The sequence below is a fragment of the Syngnathoides biaculeatus genome, chromosome 7 (assembly GCF_019802595.1).
Source record: "Syngnathoides biaculeatus isolate LvHL_M chromosome 7, ASM1980259v1, whole genome shotgun sequence".
Lineage (NCBI taxonomy): Eukaryota > Metazoa > Chordata > Actinopteri > Syngnathiformes > Syngnathidae > Syngnathoides > Syngnathoides biaculeatus.
In genome coordinates, this window is record NC_084646.1 from 28,092,698 (window position 1) to 28,111,288 (window position 18,591).

The following is an 18,591-nucleotide window of genomic DNA, read 5'->3' on the forward strand; positions in this document are numbered from 1 at the left end:
GCGACAAGAAAAAAAGCAGTTGGATAACACAGCAGAAACGAGTTACTGCCACGATGCAAAACATAAAAGCCCTGAAATGGAAATGGGCTGGCCATGCCGGCTCTAGAGCTGACTAAAAAGTGGAAAGTAAACTATCAAGTGGGTATAACTGGACACAAAGGGACCACGGCAAAGACCTAAAAGTAGAAGGATGGATGAAATCATTAAACACACCAAAATACACTGGCAATAAATTGAAAAATATCCACTAGTTTGAAACGTAAAGAGCCCTTAATTCTACAGTGGATAAATATTGGCTGATAATAACATACTGTATGTATAGTTACTAAAAGGGGGGAAAAAATACAAGTATAAATAGCTGAATGTCTTTATTCCAATGGAATTTGCATAGTTGTAGAGGAACAAGTAAAACTGTGTAGAGCATCATAAACAGTGCACACAAGAGTCAGACATACAAACATCCATTTACTGTAAGATAATACTTCATGTAGGCTCAGAGCAATAAATACCATATAACATGAAATCTGGATTCAAAGTAACGTTTGAATTTAATGATTTGCCTAACCTTAGACTCAAGAGCAAGCAGGCGCTAACTTGTATGGATTATTATAAATCCAAATAATCACTAGCCAAAAACAAAGATACAGTATACATACAAGTCGACTGCAAAAATCTGAAGCTTAAACCTTTCCCAGTTTTGTAATGAGGAAAAAAAAAAAAAACTAAATCGCAAAAGTGATACAGGAACTGGACATTTTAAATTAGTAAGCGTTACAAAATGTTGCGTCAAAAACAGTTTAGACAAGCAAATTGTTTTCAAGTAGACTTCTAATGTTGCTCCCGCCAGCATCATTCCTTTATATTGAAAAAAATCGCTAATCTTTTTTGCTCCCACTAGCATCATTCCTTTATATTCAAAGATCGCTAATCTTTTTCCCAAATGTACAAATGCTGAACACCTGAATGCACACAATAACCATGTAGAACATTGAGCATAAGAGATAAATGTGCAAAAACAAAAAAAAAAAACCCTGCATTTTCTGTTGGTCTGACTTAATCTCTCAATTGTGCCACAAATATGGAAAAAAAAAAAAAAAAAACCCTAACATTTTCCATTGTAACAAAATCTTTTTGGTTTTGCGGGTACCAGCATGAGTGCAGTTATAGCGCAGACATCATGACAACCATTTTAGCTCCTGATACTGAAAGGTTTGGTCTTCCTAATTAGCAGTGGAGCTTTAATCTTTGGTTTGGTGTCATTCCTCTTCGGTTTCTCTGTGGAAGGGAACCGTCGACTGTAGATGTCAGGGTACTGCTTCTGAAACTGAAGAACATCAATCTAAATGGAAAGTGGATGCAGTGCTGTGCTGTGCCTAAGGTAAATCTTGGGCCAGTATTAAATTAGCTGCAGCAGTTTTGCATTAAGAAAAAAAAAATAAAAAAAAGCTTTGATTGGTGCAAGTGGCAGTGTTTCTGGTTTTTGTTTTACCTGCTTTAACTTTTTGCGTCTGTCCTTCTCTGTCATGTTTTGGTCCATCATCAGCATCTCTAGTAAGTCCTCCATGGCCTTCTGAGAACATGATGACTTCTGCTGCTCAAATTCAGCCTTACTAATCTGACGGCAGAAGGTGTTCATTGGCAGGGGAGCGGAGACTGGGTTGCCACAATCAACGTCAGTAACATCATCTATTGGTACCTGTGGTGAACATAAGTAGGTGGAGTTCAACGTATCAACAAAAAACATTGCACCACAGGAGAAATACAATAGAAAACATGAAAAGTAAAAAAAAATACAAATAACAACATTAAGATCAAAACCGTTCACAATATGTGAACAAATAACTTCCAGTAAATCTCTCACAGGTGGTTTCAAAATGGAAATTGCAGCCTCTTCCTCATTGGGAAAATATAAAAGTCGGGTCAATTTATATACAGACAATAGATAGCCCATCGATGTGATTGTTATCTACTGTACAGTATGTGCCCTCCATTTGATTGGTAAGCAGTCAAACGTTTACACCGCGTTGTCGCCAAAGTCAGCTGGGATAGGCCCCGTGCTTACCAGCAACCCAAATATGGAAAACTGGATTGATAGATATCTTGAAGGGAGGGGCAAGTGCTTGTCAGTATCTGCGATGAACACTTACCACATGCTATACATACAATCCACTTCTCCTTCAGAGTTACATTAAAAATGACCTCTTTGGAGCTTTAGTTCAAACTTGAAAAAGGGGTTGCTCCTAAACAATTTAAAGCAGTGATTCCCAAACAGTGTGCCAGGGTACATTAGTGTGGCCTGGGAAGTTATCCAATTTTATGTAATTAAAAAAAAAAAAAACACTTATTCCAAGAAATAATGTATCTTTATTCATCTATTTATGCCAGTGAGGCACAATAACAGACAGAACAAAAAAATCCTCTTCTTTTAGATGGTAGGAAGTACATACAGTAATTAATCGATCCATTTTTGGTGACAATTACTTTTGTTGGTGTGCCGTGGGATTTTTCATTTGTAAAATATGTGCCTTGGCTCTATAAAGCTTGGAAATCACTGATTTAAAGTGTCCCTTTTTCGCAAGCAGTTGAAGGCATGTCTGTCTTAGTACGTCTCAATGACGGATTTATTGTATGATTGCTTAAATGATTCCAGCTTAGACAAATTTGTAAGAAGCCAGCATTATGTTAGCATAAAGGGAGTCTTGTATTTTCCCTTTAATTAATGGAATGGAAACCCAACATGTTGATATGCAGTATATTTTGTGCGGTATTTTCAGAAGTACTGTACCTGTGATGTGCGCAAGTACTGCACGTGGTCATTAATAGCCCCGACCAGATACTCAGGGACCGACAGGATGCTCTGCTGATGGTCCATTAAAAAGGAAACTAATCTGGTAGCTAAGAGCTCATCCAATTCACACTCCTCAGCACTGCTCACAACGCAGCTTGAAAATGTGTGGACCATCTGAAAAGGGAAGGAGAGATCACAAGAACTATACAGTATATACTAAATGACATGTCAGAAACGACATTCTATAGAGTGCAACCGCATAGTGTTTACGGCGTATCCCTTCCACATTTTGTTAAGTTTATAGGCTTTGTATTATTTACATTTTAAAAAAATTATTAAGCGTAAGAAAAAATATACTGTAGATACAAAAATGTATTCACAGTATTTCCTATGGGGTTCAAAACTGAGTTCAGGTGTATCCTGTTTCCGGTAATCATCTTTGAGAAGATTCTAATTCACATGGAGGTCACTCACCAGTTGTAAACTACTGTAAGTTTCTTGGACTTGATTTGGAAAGGCACACATCTGTGTACAGTATATTGGTGCCACAGTTCATAGTCAATGTCACATCACTACTCAAACATGAAGTTAAAGGAATTGGATGCAATGTGTTTATCGTGGGAGATGTGTTCCAGACCCACCCACAGCAGGAGAAAGCCATATTTATTCATAACAATCCATTGATTTTCTATCGCTTATCCAAGCTCATGGGGGAAGTAGCTTGAGTAAGGGACATTCAGATTTCCCTTTCCAGAGGCGTTCCTAGTCCAGTCGAAGGACATCATCTTTCGAGCATGTCCTGGGCCATTCCTGGGGTCCCCTTCGGCTGGGATGTGCCCAGAACACCTCACCAGTCCAGGAGGGTATCCAAATCAGACGCCCCAACAAACCTCATCTGGATCCTCCAATGCGGAGGAGGAGCAGCTCAACTCTGAGGCCCTTACGGATAACAGGGCTTCTCACCCTAACTTTAAGGGAGAGCCCGGACACTCTTTGGAGGAAACTCATTTCAGCTGCTTGTATCCAGGATCTTGTTATTTCAGTCATGACCCACAGCTGATGACTATAGGTGAGTGTAGGAACATAGATCAACCAGTAAATTGAGATTTGAGCTTTTTGACTTAGCTCGTTCTTTACCACAATGGACCGATACAAAGTCCACATCACTGCAGATGGCGGTCCGATCCCCCTTTTGATCTTGCGTTCCATTTTTCCGTCACTGATAAACAAGATCCCAAGATCCTTAACTCCTCCACCTAGGACAGGACTCATCCCTGACCTCGAAAGGGCACGCCGCCCTTTTTCCAACTGGGGACCACGGTCTCAGATGTGGAGGTGCTTATTCTCAGCCCAGCCACTGCACATACGGCAGTGAACCACTCTAGTGAGAGTTGCAGATCACGGCTTGATGAAGCCAACAGAACCACATCATCTGCAAAAAGCAGAGATGCAATACTGGGGCTCCCAAAACGGACACTCTCTACGGCTTGGCTGTGCCTAGAAATTCTGTCCATAAAAGTAATGAATAGAATCGGTGACAAAAGGCAGCCTTGGCGGAGTCCAACCCACACCGGAAACGAGTCCGAATTACTGTCTTACTTTCGAACCTTTTTGAACTCCAAGGGAATCTCATCCACCCCTTGTCACCAAAGCCACCTCGGTGACCTCAGCCCCAGAGATAGGAGAGTCTGCCTCAGAGAACCCAGACTCTGCTTCCTCATGGGAAGACATGTCAATGGAATTGAGTTCTTCAAAGTATTCTCCCCACCAACTCACCTCTTGAGTGGCTCATTCCCGCTATACAGTGTTAATGATCCATTGCTTCCCCCTCCTGACACCTCCTTTAGGCGTGCCACGTCAAACCGGCATCTTCCCCCACCATTGGAGCCAACTCAACACCAGGTTGTAATCAGTTGACAGCTCTGCCCCTTCATTCAGTCAAATGTCCAACACATGTGGCCAGCCTTAAGTTCGATGTTACGACCACAAAACCAATCATTTAACTGCGACCTAGGGTGTCCTGGTGCCAAGCACACATGTGGACATCCTTATGCTTGAACATGGTGTTCATTAAAGACAATCTGTGATGGCCATAGAAGTTCACTAACAGAACATGACTGACTCTGATTGGGGAGGGAGCATTCGTCCCAATCACATCCTTCCAGGTCTCAATGCCATTGCCCACGTGAGCATTGAAGTCCCCCAGCAGAACAATGGAGTCCCCAGTGGGAGAAAGAGTGGAAGAAAGTCCGATCTCTTTCAAGAGGACCTGTACCAGAGACCAAGCCATGCATGGAGGCAAACCCAACTATGTCATGTCGGAATTTCTCGACACTACACACCAGCTCAGACTCATTCCCTCATAGAGAGTTGATGTTCCCCGTCTCTAGAGTAAATTTCTGTAGTCGGGATCGGCTTGCTACGGTTCCTGCCTTTGACCGTTGCCCAGGTCACACTGCACCCGACCTCTATGGCCCCTCCCACAGATGGTGATCCCACGGGAAGGAGGACCCATGATACCCTTTCGGGCTAGGCTACCAGGCGCTCCCCTTTGAACTCCACCTCCATGCTTGGCTCCAGAGGGGCCCCCTGATGACATACATAGGAAGCTATACCCAATTAATTTACCGGTATTCATCATAGGGGTCTTATTAATTTGAGACTCAAAATTGCCCTTGGGTGTTACTGTAAGTGTGAATGGCTGGCTGTTTCTATGTGCCCTGCAATTGGCTGAAAACCAGTTCAAATGTACCCCGCCACCTGCCCGAAGATATCTGGAATTGGCTCCAGCACTCTCATGAAACGTGAGGATAAGCGGCTCAGAAAATAGATGAATAGATGTCTTCAAATCATGCTTTCTCTGGTCCCTCACCTAGGATCTGTTTCCCATGGGTGACCCTGCCAGGGACGTTATGCCCCAGACATCTTAGCTCCCAGGATCATTGGGACACACAACTCCCTCCACCACGATAAGGAGATGGGATTTATGAATATCATTTTGAAAATGTATAGTTTTACCCATCTCACACATATGAAAAACATTTATATTTTTTTAATAATTAGGGAACTGCTATTGCTCTGATTTTCCCAAAACATTGATGTAAATAATTTAAGTCAACAACCATTTAGGTATAATTTGAAATGTTTAAACAAATATATTCAATAAACTTGCTTTTAAGTTTTTTCCCCAAACTACAACTAAAAGTGCACTATGCCTCATTATTCACGGTTTCAAGACATTTTATTGGGTGAGAAAAAAAAAAAAAAGTCATTTGCAGCATGAGGGTGACATCAATATCCTGGGACAATTTATCTTATGGGATCCCTTATTTGACAAGACGCTATCAATAGCTTAACAATTCTTGCACGCATTGAACTTGAGTTTCTAATTGAATCTCTTTGCAGGATGTCCGAATAGCCACCCACAGCAGCTGTTCAGACGTTAACTGCCTCTGACCCTCGATCTTTTGCTTGAGTCTCATTTCAGTTCTCTTAAGTGGAACATACCTAGCTCCTCGAAACATGTGAACCTGAAGTTGTTTTCACCCCACCATGTAAAAGACAACATTTTGTTTATCATGCATAAAATTGTGAGGATTAAGTAGATTGAGCTATGATCTTGGTTAAAAAAAAAAAAATAGCTAAGGTCCCACTATAATGAGCAAAGGCTGTGAATATTGTAGAGCATGTGTGGTTTATTTCTTAACATCTAATATATGTGTACAAATTAAAGCACCTTTTCATTTCATTACTAGGGTCTGTGTATAAAATTTTGAGGAGAAAATATTGAGTCCCTTTTGGAAGAAGGCTGTGATTATCAGCAAAAAATGATCCGCACATTGCTGGAGTCGCCGGAAAAAGATGGAAACGAAGCGGAAACAGCCGAGTAGGAATGTGACGTCAGAATCGGTGAAAACAATGGCGAGCATTGGAATACACTAAGAACGATAAATTTTCCGACATTTCGAGCGATGAACACTATTCTGAAGGGTCCCACGAAGACGGTGAAGGATACGAGTTTTGTAAAGGCGTTAAAGGTTATCAATTTGAGCCAGTTAGACAGCACACACGTTCGAATGCAGACGAAATAGCTGGCCATGAAGAATGTGCCGAGCATGCATGGAGCAGGATATGCCTCGTGTTGGAAACAAAGACTGATAAGCATTTGTGAAGTTCTTGTTTGCTTTAGTTAACTAACTGATAAATAGTAAAGGCTTTGATATCCTGAATGTATATATGAAGTTTTCGGTCTTGTTTTAAAATTATGCAAATGCCGTGTATTTAGTAAATAGGTATGCGACCACCCAGCTGTTCATTGTACAGTGCGATGGATCTGCCTGTGCTTGTATGAGAAACTATCTGCAGTACATGTGCATCACTAATTTGCGTGTCCAAGGCTCGTTTATTATCACACTAAAAAACACAGATGATAACGTAAGCCACAGTCTAAGTTGGTATATTTTCATAAATAAGGATTTTAATGAACAAATTCAGTTTAAAATGTTGCCACATTATTTTGAGAGCAATAGCTGCTGATATCTTGCTTCACCAAAAATATAATTTCAGGTGGTAAACTGATGCCATAACCAGACAGTACCCAGACCCGTCCAAAACCTATTTTAGTCACAATTTTCCCAAGATGTCATGAGCAAAACCGCAAAACTTTATACTAAAAGCTGTAAACTGGTATCTTGTGGTTTTGTTTGGGCACTAAATCCTTAAAATACAAAAATGTAAAAGGGTTGGATGGTTCTGTTTACTGGACTGATATGGGTCTTTGATCTGTAGAAGTTTGTGAATGTGAACAGATTTTTATTTATTATTATATACAGAGATGTACATGTAAATGCTGCATTCCTATACAAACAACAGGAGATCTTTTGCTGCCATGAGAGTCAACATATTCACCAGAAAATGGAAGATAATTCAGACCATCTGCTGCAGTGCATGATGGACCACCCAGAATTTATTGCCAGGTATTTGAAAGCATCGGTACTGGAGGTTGCCTTTTTCAATTCAGGCAACAGTATTGACAACAGCTGGATTTTCCACACCATGAGTAAGAACTAATTTAAAAATTAGATTTTTCTCCTAATCAGCCCATCTTTTTGACATTTACATCCATCTATCCATTTTCTTCATTGCTTATCCTCACAAGGGTTGTGGGAGTGCTGAGCCTATCCCAGGTGTCATCAAGCAGAAGGAACTGGAGAACCCGGAGAAAACGTACACATGCATGGCGAGAACATGCAAACTACACACAGGTGGGACCAGGATTGAACCCGGGTCCTCATAATTGTGTGGCCAACGCTTTACAGCTGCACCTCCGTGTCGCCCTGCTAAAAGCAGGATTTGTCCAAATCAATGCTTGTTCACACAAAGTCCCATTCTGGAAAATTGTCATATTTTCAGGTTAATGCGACATACTGCTTACAGACAGCTTGTAAAATGGTTTTGGGGAATTTTTGGCAGAAATAACCGCATGCCACTTCCATCCTGAAGTGTGTCAAAGATTTGTGACACCTTTCCTAATTCAGACAAAAGTGCACAGGATTTAAATGGTCTATATCCTGATTTTTTTTCTTTGTCTAAATGTTGATGTACATGTAGTCAACAAACACCACAGAACTAGAATCATAGCATTTTTATTGAACTGTATGCTTATAATTCGTATAAATACGTTACATAACATTTGCACAGAATTATTATTTGGTCTTTCAATAAAAGTACTTTGGGAACACCTGAGGTTGAAATACATGTTGCAGTGTTCTCTCTGCTGTCGGAAAGATGTGTTCAATTTTCATGAATAGGCACTTCATCAGTCTGGCAACTTTTTGAATGGACCAAAGATGGAGATTCAACATCTGCTGGTTTGATGTCAACCTCTTGTGCAGAAGAACCTTCCTGCAACATCCATAATTAATTAGAAAATAAGGTTCAAAGTTTATAAAATGGGAGAAAAATGTGTAGATAAAGCACAGGTTCATTTCAATCTATTTCATGGCACAAAAAATTATTTTTGATAAACTACAAACAGGCCTCCTATTTTGTGAGTGACTAGTATGTACAGTAATACTGCTTGTTTTAATACCACATAGTATTTTATTAAAATTAAAAGCCATGCACAAGTAAAAGGTTTGTATACATCCATCCATTTCTTAGCCGCTTAACCTCACAAGGGTCACAGGAGTGCTGGCGCGTATCCCAGCTGTCAACAGGCAAGAGGCAGGCTACACCCTGAAGTGGTTACCAGTCAAACGCAGGACACACGGAGACAAACACCCACACTTACAATCACACACAGGGGCAATTTAGAGTGTCCAGTTAATGTTACATGTTTTTGGGATATGGGAGGAAACTGGAGTGCCCGGAGAAAACCCACACAGCCACAGCGAGAACATGGAAACTCCACACATGGAGGGTTGGGATTGAACACGGGTCCTCAGCACTGTGAAGCCAACACTTTCCAGCAGCTGTACCGTGTCGCCATTTGTACACAATATTATGCTGTTTTCCTAGTTGCGAATGGTCAAACAATTTCTGGTAATAAAATATTTTTCGCTAAGACCGACGTGCTTATTTCGTTCAACCATGTCAACAGTGTTCAATGTTTTCAGGAAATAAAATATGATCAACATACCTTTGCAACTTGTATTTTAACAAAAGCTCTTCGCAGTTTTGGTACTTTCTATGGGGGAGCTGAGCTTGTCGAAGCGTGTCCAGGTTCAGCGGCTGATCCAAGTTCGTGTTTGGTGTCTTTAGCAACACCGATCTGTTCAGGTGACGGAACTGCCTGTATGGTAGGTACTGATCTGAGTTTTAACATTGAAAACCCATCTCAGACATGAGCCAACCAGTAAAAGAGTCCGGGGTGAAATGTTCACTGCATGTGACAGAAGGTTGACTGGGGAATTCTCGAAACGAGTGGGTTTTTCTTCAGTGTAAACCAGCGAGGCTCCACGCTAATACTCATCCCTGTACCTCACCCTAAATGAGTCGTTTTTCAGGTAAGGGAAACTCGGTCAAAGTTTGCGGACTTTAATTCATAAACACTTATATTTTTTGGGTAAAAACATCAAACATAATATGTATTTCATGGTACAGTTGAACATATATTTTCATCCAAGATAATTTGCGTTAGAAATTAGACTTTCCAAACACTTTAAATGTAGAAGTCATAGAGGTGCCGAATAAAAGGGCATAATTAGTGACAAATTGTTGAAAAATAGGTATGTGAGTTTTCTCTATCCCTTACCAGTGTTCGTGTGCCAATGGCAGGGTGGAGGCGAGGCATATCCACATTCTGGCTAATACGAGACATCATCCTCATTAGGAGCTGCAACTTCCTTCGTGACGCAGGAGGGAGCAGTAGTGTGCACAACTGCAGGGCCTCAATGCCCACACGCTCACTTTGAGGCTGGAGAAGCCCTGCGCACGCACACACGCGCACGCACACACACACACACACACACACGCACACACACACACACACACACACACACACACACACACACACACACACACACACACAGGACAAGAAATGTCATTTGATTGCATTGAAAGTTTGAAGACTCGCAAATAAAGCAAACATGCAAAATGTATTTTTTTGCATGAGTTTTCTTGTGTTGCCGTCAGAAACGGTGCAAAGCAGAAGAAGAAAACATACAAACGCCATAAGTAAAAAAAAACAATTATTGATGACAGGTTGATCAACTGCAACTACAGTCAATGATGAATTGAGTAGGATGTCATTTACATAGACTACACCGGTAATAACGAGCATTTAAGGCTCAGCAAACAGACATACGTAATTGCTTGTTACTTGGCATCTGTTTTGGTTTGTTTGTATAACACTGTTTCTTCAGCATTATACAGCAAGAAGAGTTTAACTGCTCATAGCTTCATGTTCCTTAATGAATGCGTGTTAACTTTCCCTGGCAATGGTTGCCTTCACAGCTATGTAGCAACTTCTTAAGGGACCCTGGAACTTTCTACACCTCTTTACAGAGAGATGAGTGTTTGATTCTTGCAATACACCTGGAGCATAAGCTGTTAGATTAGTTAGTTTGATTAGACATCCAGACACACAGAAAGGTGGAGTGAGAGGTCTTACTGTGCTCAGATTTGGGTTCGAGGTGCTGCATTCTGGTTGAAGGGACACAGACAGGTTTAAACAGGGAAGCGGGTCGAGGAAACTTAGATACATCCAGAGAGCTGAGGCAGCGACGGACAACAGCAGGTCGTGGGAGAGTCCAAAGGTTAGATGCACTGGAAGCCAGTTGGGGCCCACTAGGTCCTGAAGTAGCGTGAGGTGAGTGTGCTTTGGTTGTAGGCGATGACGAAAAACTGACGTGAGGTTGGGAGGATGACAATAGAGGGAGTGTAGTAACATGCAAGTGATGCTGGTCCTCTGTGGCATTTACATTCAGGCAGCTGGCAGCTCGGCCTTCCCAGTTCATCTCCTTAAAGAACTCTTCACTGGTCTCTACAACTATGTCCAGACAGCTGCCCACACTCCTCGGTCGCAATGTGTGTACCCTCTGTGGAGTTGACCGTGCTGCCACAGAATCTACAGAATGCCTCGAAAAACTGTGTGGAGCAATTACAGATGGAATGGATGTTTTTGTCGACAAAGTCGGACAGTTGCTAACTTGGCTCCTGCTGCCAGAGAAGCAGGATGCCAGACCATCATTGGATAAAAAGATCTTTTGTTTGGTAAGAAGGCTGGAGTCATACAGGACTGTCTCCAGCGAGCAGCTTCTAGTTTGGCACCTCAAGCAATCAGCAGTGCTGAGGTTCATGAAGCTCCCTCCTAACTGGCCATCATCTGTACTGGCAGGAGTGCCTCTCAGCACCGCCAGGTGGGACTGAACTTTTCTGCCAAGCACATCACTCATGGGAGACTCAGTCTCATCGCATGTTCCCTGCCTAAGCAGTGACAGGAGGAGACATTCTGTGGAGCAAAAAGATGTCTTGGCAGGGGGGGGCGCTGAGGGAAGATCGCGCGTCTTGCGTTTGCCATCTTGGTGGGCAGTGGGGGCTGCAACATACCCACAGTACACTAGACAGAGAGGCAGACAGAGGGTTGCAGGGAGAGTCAGTGCAAGCAGACAGCAAAGGGGAGGAAGAAACTTTAGTTAGTTCAAACTTTTACTGAACATGTACAACCAAAGACAACAGCTGGCACATAGGAAAAGTACCAATTCCAATACAGTAAAACGGTTAGCTTTTCACAAAGGGAAGAGAGAACCAAAACCTCAGTTAACAGTTAAAATGCCCACAATGAAGGATTGTATAGTCAAAAAAATTTCATGTCCACCAAATTTTTTGATGATGAAATGATCAATGGAATACCTACCAAGTACGTTGATAAAGAGTTCATATAACTCATAGGTGAGTAATGGCTGTGGAAGGCTGTAGAAGTAATCAGAGACTGTTTTGAAAACATCCCTTTCAAAACCTGGGTAAGATGGCTGCGCACTATCATACTTTGGCCCTGGAAATGAACAGAAGGTTACTCTCAAATTAACCGGCATAGGTTATGAATAAAGTTATGTACAGTGAAGAAAATAACTATTTGAACACCCTGCTATATTGCAAGTTCTCCCACTTAGAAATCATAGAGGGGTCTGAAATTTTCATTGTAGGTGCATGTCTACTCTGACAGAAATCTAACAGAAAAATCCAAAATTCACAATCTATGATTTTTTTTAACGATTTATTTGTGTGATACAGCTGCAAATAAATTATTTGAACACCTCAGAAAACCAATATTAATATTTGGTGCAGTAGTCTTTGTTTTCAATTACAGACGTCAAATGTTTCCTGTAAATGTTCATCAGGTTTGCACACACTGCAGGAGGGATTTTGGCCCACTCCTCCAAACAGATCTTTTCGAGATCAGACAGGTTTCTGGGGTGTCGTTGTGAAACACAGAGTTTCAGCTCCCTCCAAAGATTTTCTATAGGGTTTAGGTCTAGAGACTGGCTAGGCCACACCAGAACCTTGATGTGCTTCTTACGGAGCCACTCCTTGGTTTTCCTGGCTGTGTGCTTTGCAATGTCATGTTGAAAGACCCAGCCACGACCCATCCTCAATACTCTGACTGAGGGAAAGAGGTTATTTCTCAAAATCTCACAATACATGGCTGCAGTCATCCTCTCCTTAATACAGTGCAGTCATCCCGTCCCATATGCAGAAAAACACCCCGAAGTAATGATGCTACCACCCTTATGCTTCACAGTAGGGATGGTGTTCCTGGGATGGAACTCATCAGTCGTCTTCAAACACAGTTAGCGGAATTATGACCAAAAACTTCCATTTTGGTCTCATCTGACCACAAAACGTTCTCCCATGACTTCTCTGTACCATCCAAGTGGTCATCGGCAAACTTAAGATGGGCCTTGACATGTGCTTTTTTAAGCAGGGGGAACCTTCCGTGCCATGCATGATTTCAAACCATGATGTATTAGTGCATGCAACAGTCACCTTGGAAACTGTGGTCCCAGCTCTTTTCAGGCCATCGACCAAGTCTTGTCGTGTAGTCCGGGGCTGATTCCTCACCGAGACCCCACAAGGTGATATCTTAAATGGGGCTCCACTCTAATTGAGAATGACCGTCATGTTTCGCTTCTTCCATTTTCTAATGATTGCTCCAACAGTGGAGCTGTGTGGAGTTGTACAATTTTGTCTCTGTTGTCTTTGGACAGCTCTTTGGTCTTGGCCATGTTACAAGTTTGAGTCTTATTGATTGTATGGGGTGGACAGGTGTCTTTATGCAGCTAACGACCTCACACAGGTGCATCTGATTCAGGATAATACATGGAGTGGAGGTGGACTTTTAAAGGCGGACTAACAGGTATTTGAGGGTCAGAATTGTAGCTGATAGACAGGTGTTTAAATACTTATTTGCAGCTGTATCACACAAATTAATCGTTTCAAAAATCATTTAGATTATCTCTCTGACAGTGGACATGCACCTACGATGAAAATTTCACACCCCTCCATGATTTCTAATTGGGAGAACCTGCAATGTAGCAGGGTGTTCAAATACTTATTTTCTTCACTGTATGTACACAACACAGAGGATGAATTATAATTGATATTAAACGTTGCCATTACTCACAATTGGCCAGGCTCTTCATAGCTGACAAAACCCATTGAGGAAGGTCATCTATAGAAAAGTTTCAACTGGGTGTTATTAATCACAGATTATATCATCCAAAACCCAAATTTCTTATTATCTGGTGTTTAACCATTTCACTGATATGAAAACATAAACAAGGTTGACCGAGAATTCTCAAAACCATGTGCACATTTATAAGCCTCATAGGTTTTTTTTTTCTACTTGTAGACTGCAGTTCTACGCACTGGATGATAAAATGTTTTGCAAGGTAAACAACTTGTGACCACAATATGACAACATGGAACCAGAGAGAACCTCTGCTATATCTTTGGCAGACCCACCATATCAGACTGAAATCAAAGGTTGAAGGATTCTGTTCTGACAATTACAGGGACCAGGACAAGCGTGTCTTGTGTCGTGTCCAGAGTTATGTATTACCGCTGCATCAATATATGCACAATGAACATTATTAATGATTGTTGTACAGTCTTTGAAAAACAATACAAGTACAAACCTAACAAAATATAAAAACAGATCATTCCTAATATTTTGAGCATATAGGTAGCACAAATTGGTGGTGTGCATTGTACATCGGTTGAAGGGTTTCCTTTATCTTTTTTTTAGGTCAACTTTGGGGATGCACATTATATATCAGGATGCATTATGGTCGAGAAATTACGGTGTATATACAATGAGGAGGCTGTTTATCAGCTGTGAACTGGCTCAGACAAAGACAAACAGTAAAAGATAAAAGATATGCAAAAAGCCCTAAAAGTTAAACAAATGTTATGAAGGCATTAAAGTTTCATTCCTTTATTTGTACACAAAGAGGATGAACCTCTAACAAATGGACATAAGCTCATTCTGTGAGGTCAGTGAGTCATGAAAAAAAATTTGCAGCAATCAACAACCTCTGGTGCTCATTTGAGAACCAGACCAAAATTATGTCCACTCCTGATTATATGTTAGTTGCCTAGTTCTTCACAGCGAGAGACCGAGAACAGGCACTAAGGAATACTTTAAGGCGTAGATCAGAGAGGTAAAGTATTAAAATATTTTTATATGATCTCTCTATATTACAGATCTTTGGTGGCTCTACAATTCCTCCCCGACAAGGTTGACTGCTCATAAACTGTAAATCAGTGAAATATGAACAAATAAGTTAAAATACTGAGAAACAAAAGTAAAGCTAGAACCTACTGGTCTTGTCATCAAGGGTAACCACGCCATGCTTGTTGACTTTATTCATGTTATGGATGATGTTGTGAGGGTTTATGGAACGGTGGTCTAACACGTCATCAAGTGATGCAACACCGAGAATCTTCTGCAGGCTGAAAGACAACAGAAATGCAGTTCCTCAAGCTAATGGTCCGAGACTAGTCTTCATAAATTCATCATTGAGCCAAGTTTTTACTGGGTCAGGGTGGTGTCCCTCCAGATATTCAGTTCATCATCACCAGTCAGCTCTCTTCTCTGTAGTTTCGGCTCTTCTGGATCGCTCTCTTCTTCTGCTTGGGGATTTTCCTGAAGGAGACAAATACGAGGATTTTTTTCAAATTATCCCCACACCCCTCCACTGCCAGATCATAGAGTTTAAATGCATGAGTGAAATTAGAAAAGACAAATCCATGATTCCTGTTTTCTGGATTGCAGCTCAAATATTGCAGTAGAGTTTAAATGTACTAATTTCCATACTATACCACCATAACATATTTCAACCTTACAAAAGGAGTTTGAGGGTCACATTCAAAAAGAAAAAGTAGAGTACTGCATTAGTTACAACAAATTGTAATGGCAATATCAAACTAAGATGAAGTGGTAACTATCAGAAAAAAACATTTAAGTTTCCAAGAATTAAAATCATACAAGTGTGAACATATTGGCATACATGCAGTGAAGAAAATAAGTATTTGAACACCCCGCTATGTTGCAAGTTCTCCCACTTAGAAATCATGGGAGGAGGCGGGGTGTCTGAAATTTTCATCGTAGGTGCATATCCACTGTGAGATAATCGAAAGAGATAAATCCAGAAATCACAATGTATGATTTTTTTTTTTTAGCTATTTATTTGTGTGATACAGCTGCAAACAAGTATTTGAACACCTATCTATCACAGTCACTCACATTTGAAAAATGTATGGGTGTGGTAAGTCATGCTCGCAGGTATCGTTACGGATGTGATTAGGGATAGAGTCTCAAGACCTTAAAATAACTTACTGGATTAACATAACATAACTGTAAATTTAAAATAATTAAAAAAAAACAAATACACAACTAAAATAGAAAACAAAAATTTAAAACTCAGAAATGTTAATTTCCAATTGCAACTGATATGAGTAGAACATGATATAAAATGGTGTTTAAAATATTTCATCAATAAAAATTCTTGATCTGACAAACTATCTGAAGAAAAGTTAAATGCACTGGCCTGTCAAGGACCATACACGAACAGTCTATACCCGCAATGTTTTGAAAATGCTGAAAGTTTAATTCAACATAATCGGCGTTAGTAGCAACAAGCTAGCGATACATTGTAACAAACATTCCTGTTGGCAATCGTGATGTATTGTTATAATCTAGCGTACTTTATGGTGGTATCTATTGGCGATCCATTGATGAAAGAGAGCAGTAAATGAGCTATATCTTCCTAAAACATGTAGAAGGGAAAAGTATTCAATTTCAAGATAACGTGTACCACGGGGAAAATGACCTTTCACATTTAGATATATGGAGAGACTAGTCTCACATTAGAATTTAGATCAAGTCAAAGTAAATAATCTCATACTTTCTTTTAGTTAGATACTAAAACATTACTAGTGTTATATCCCAAACATGTTTTCAGTGTAACTGAATTTCCTTTGACATGACTGTTAATGTTAATGACTTTCAACGTAAATGCGCTTGCCGCACGTGAAGAAGCTCTGAACATCTGCCTTTGGCATAACACAGGGCCCTGGCTAGCCTTTTTTTCATCATTAGCCCTTTTTTTTTAACCAAAATAAATTTTCACGAGCCACTTTTCTACTATCATAGCCAAAAAATAGCCAATTACATGCCGGTCAAACTGTGGTCGACTAACATGACTAATACGTTTTCTTGTTCTGCAGGTTACATGCTTACAAAATAACTTTCAGATATAAATGTGATACAAGGAATTGTATTTTATTGGCAACTGAATCTAATAAACACTAAGAATGACAGAGATGTGTCATAAAAATAAAAGTTTCTTAATCATCTTCTATACTCCTGACTGTAAAAAATAACATCACTGTTCAATACTATGTTTTTGCATGATTCCTGCCATAAAAATTATCCTCTTTACTGCTCACCCATTTATAGAAACTTGTATCAAAATCAAACAATTGTTCTTCAGGGCCTTCAATTTTAACAATTAACAGTTCATTTACACTTTGTTTTGAGACAGTTCCTTCAGTATGTCTTTCCAGTGTTATGCCTGCTGAAACCACATTCTATGTTAACAACGTCTTTGCAGTTGCAGCAAACTTGTGATCAGCTGTCTACTGATGCTTCACGAAGTCATCAAACTTCGGCGCCACTGATGATTTTCAGACGAAGATCGGAAGATTTTTTCTCCCATTGTCAATACACCATTGGCAGAAAAAATTCCAATCGATTTGAGCCACTTGAATTTAGAAAAGCATTACTGGCAAATCTTTTGCCACTGCCCTGCACAGGATGTAGATATTCCGACAGCAGACAAAGTTGTTGGGAGTCTTTCCCGCGTAATGGGCATCCATCAAAGTTGGCAGCTGACAAGCTGCACTTTTACCACTGCCATCCTTTTCTCGGAAGATAATCCTAAAGATTTAGACCTTTTCCGTAGCATCCACAGGTAGCATGAACCGATGGCGACAAAGCGTGGATTTGAAACAGAGCCCGGATGCAGTTGTCTTCGATGTAAACAATTATTCGCTCAACTTCCAGTAGAGCTTCCAACGAAACTTTTGTCACGCTAAATCCAGGAATCAAACACAAATTCTTGTAATATACATAAAAGTCTATAACAGTACAGAATCGGCTGCTTGGATAAACAGCCAATTTTTTTTCACCATTTTAAAACTTTACTCGCCAGACTCAGTATGTGTTCACATATTGCGAAGGCCCTGTAACTTCCTAACATGCTCCGTACGGTTAACTCTCATTTCCTGTTTCCGTGTAAATACTGATTGTTTAGGAGCAGGCTTGTTTAGTTAACAATGCTTATGAAATAAACATGTACATTAATGTCAAGACGACACAAAATAAGCTATGTCTTTCAATATCTATTTTTCCTACTTATAACAAATTTTATGCATCATTTTTCGTGTTCGACTGTGGAGATTTGCAAATACGAAGGCGCGCAAGTGCGATCGCTCTCGTCAAATGTGAGTGAATGCTATCAGCTGGATTTCTGACCCTCAAAGACTTGTTAGTCCACCTTTAAAAAGTCCACCTCCACTCCATGTTTTATCATGAATCAGATGCACCTGTGTGAGGTCGTCAGCTGCATAAAGACGCCTGTCCACCACATACTATCAGTCAGACTCAAACTTGTAACATGGCCAATACCAAAGAGCTGTCCAAAGACACCAGAGACAAAATTGTACAACTCCACACAGCTGGAAAGGGCTACGGAGAAATTGCCAACCAGCTTGGTGAAAAAAGGTCCACTGTTGGA

General features: G+C 40.5%; 2 protein-coding genes across 5 annotated transcripts in view; one reads left to right on the forward strand and one right to left on the reverse strand.

Annotated features, from left to right (window-relative positions):
• Positions 1-353: 353 nt before the first annotated feature.
• Positions 354-18,591, reverse strand: part of depdc1a (DEP domain containing 1a) — a 23,595-nt gene continuing 5,357 nt past the window's right edge. Inside the window, exons 4-12 of one of the 3 annotated variants that reach the window (XM_061824273.1) lie at positions 15,328-15,437; positions 15,114-15,244; positions 13,914-13,961; positions 12,147-12,284; positions 10,902-11,849; positions 10,044-10,216; positions 2,786-2,962; positions 1,490-1,696; positions 354-1,324 (exon numbers count right to left, since the gene is read on the reverse strand). In XM_061824273.1, the coding sequence (XP_061680257.1) occupies positions 1,190-1,324; positions 1,490-1,696; positions 2,786-2,962; positions 10,044-10,216; positions 10,902-11,849; positions 12,147-12,284; positions 13,914-13,961; positions 15,114-15,244; positions 15,328-15,437 (2,067 nt within the window). In that variant the 3' untranslated portion in view covers positions 354-1,189. Of the gene's footprint in view, positions 1,325-1,489; positions 1,697-2,785; positions 2,963-8,492; positions 8,693-9,428; positions 9,582-10,043; positions 10,217-10,901; positions 11,850-12,146; positions 12,285-13,913; positions 13,962-15,113; positions 15,245-15,327; positions 15,438-18,591 lie in introns of those variants that run through there. The other 2 variants (XM_061824275.1, XM_061824274.1) reach the window with 2 other exon arrangements.
• aspm (assembly factor for spindle microtubules) overlaps positions 14,763-18,591 on the forward strand; it is a 62,533-nt gene continuing 58,704 nt past the window's right edge. For both annotated transcript variants that reach the window (XM_061824272.1, XM_061824271.1), the window contains exon 1: positions 14,763-14,952. The gene's annotated coding sequence lies outside the window, so the exon portion shown is untranslated. The remainder of the gene's footprint in view (positions 14,953-18,591) is intronic.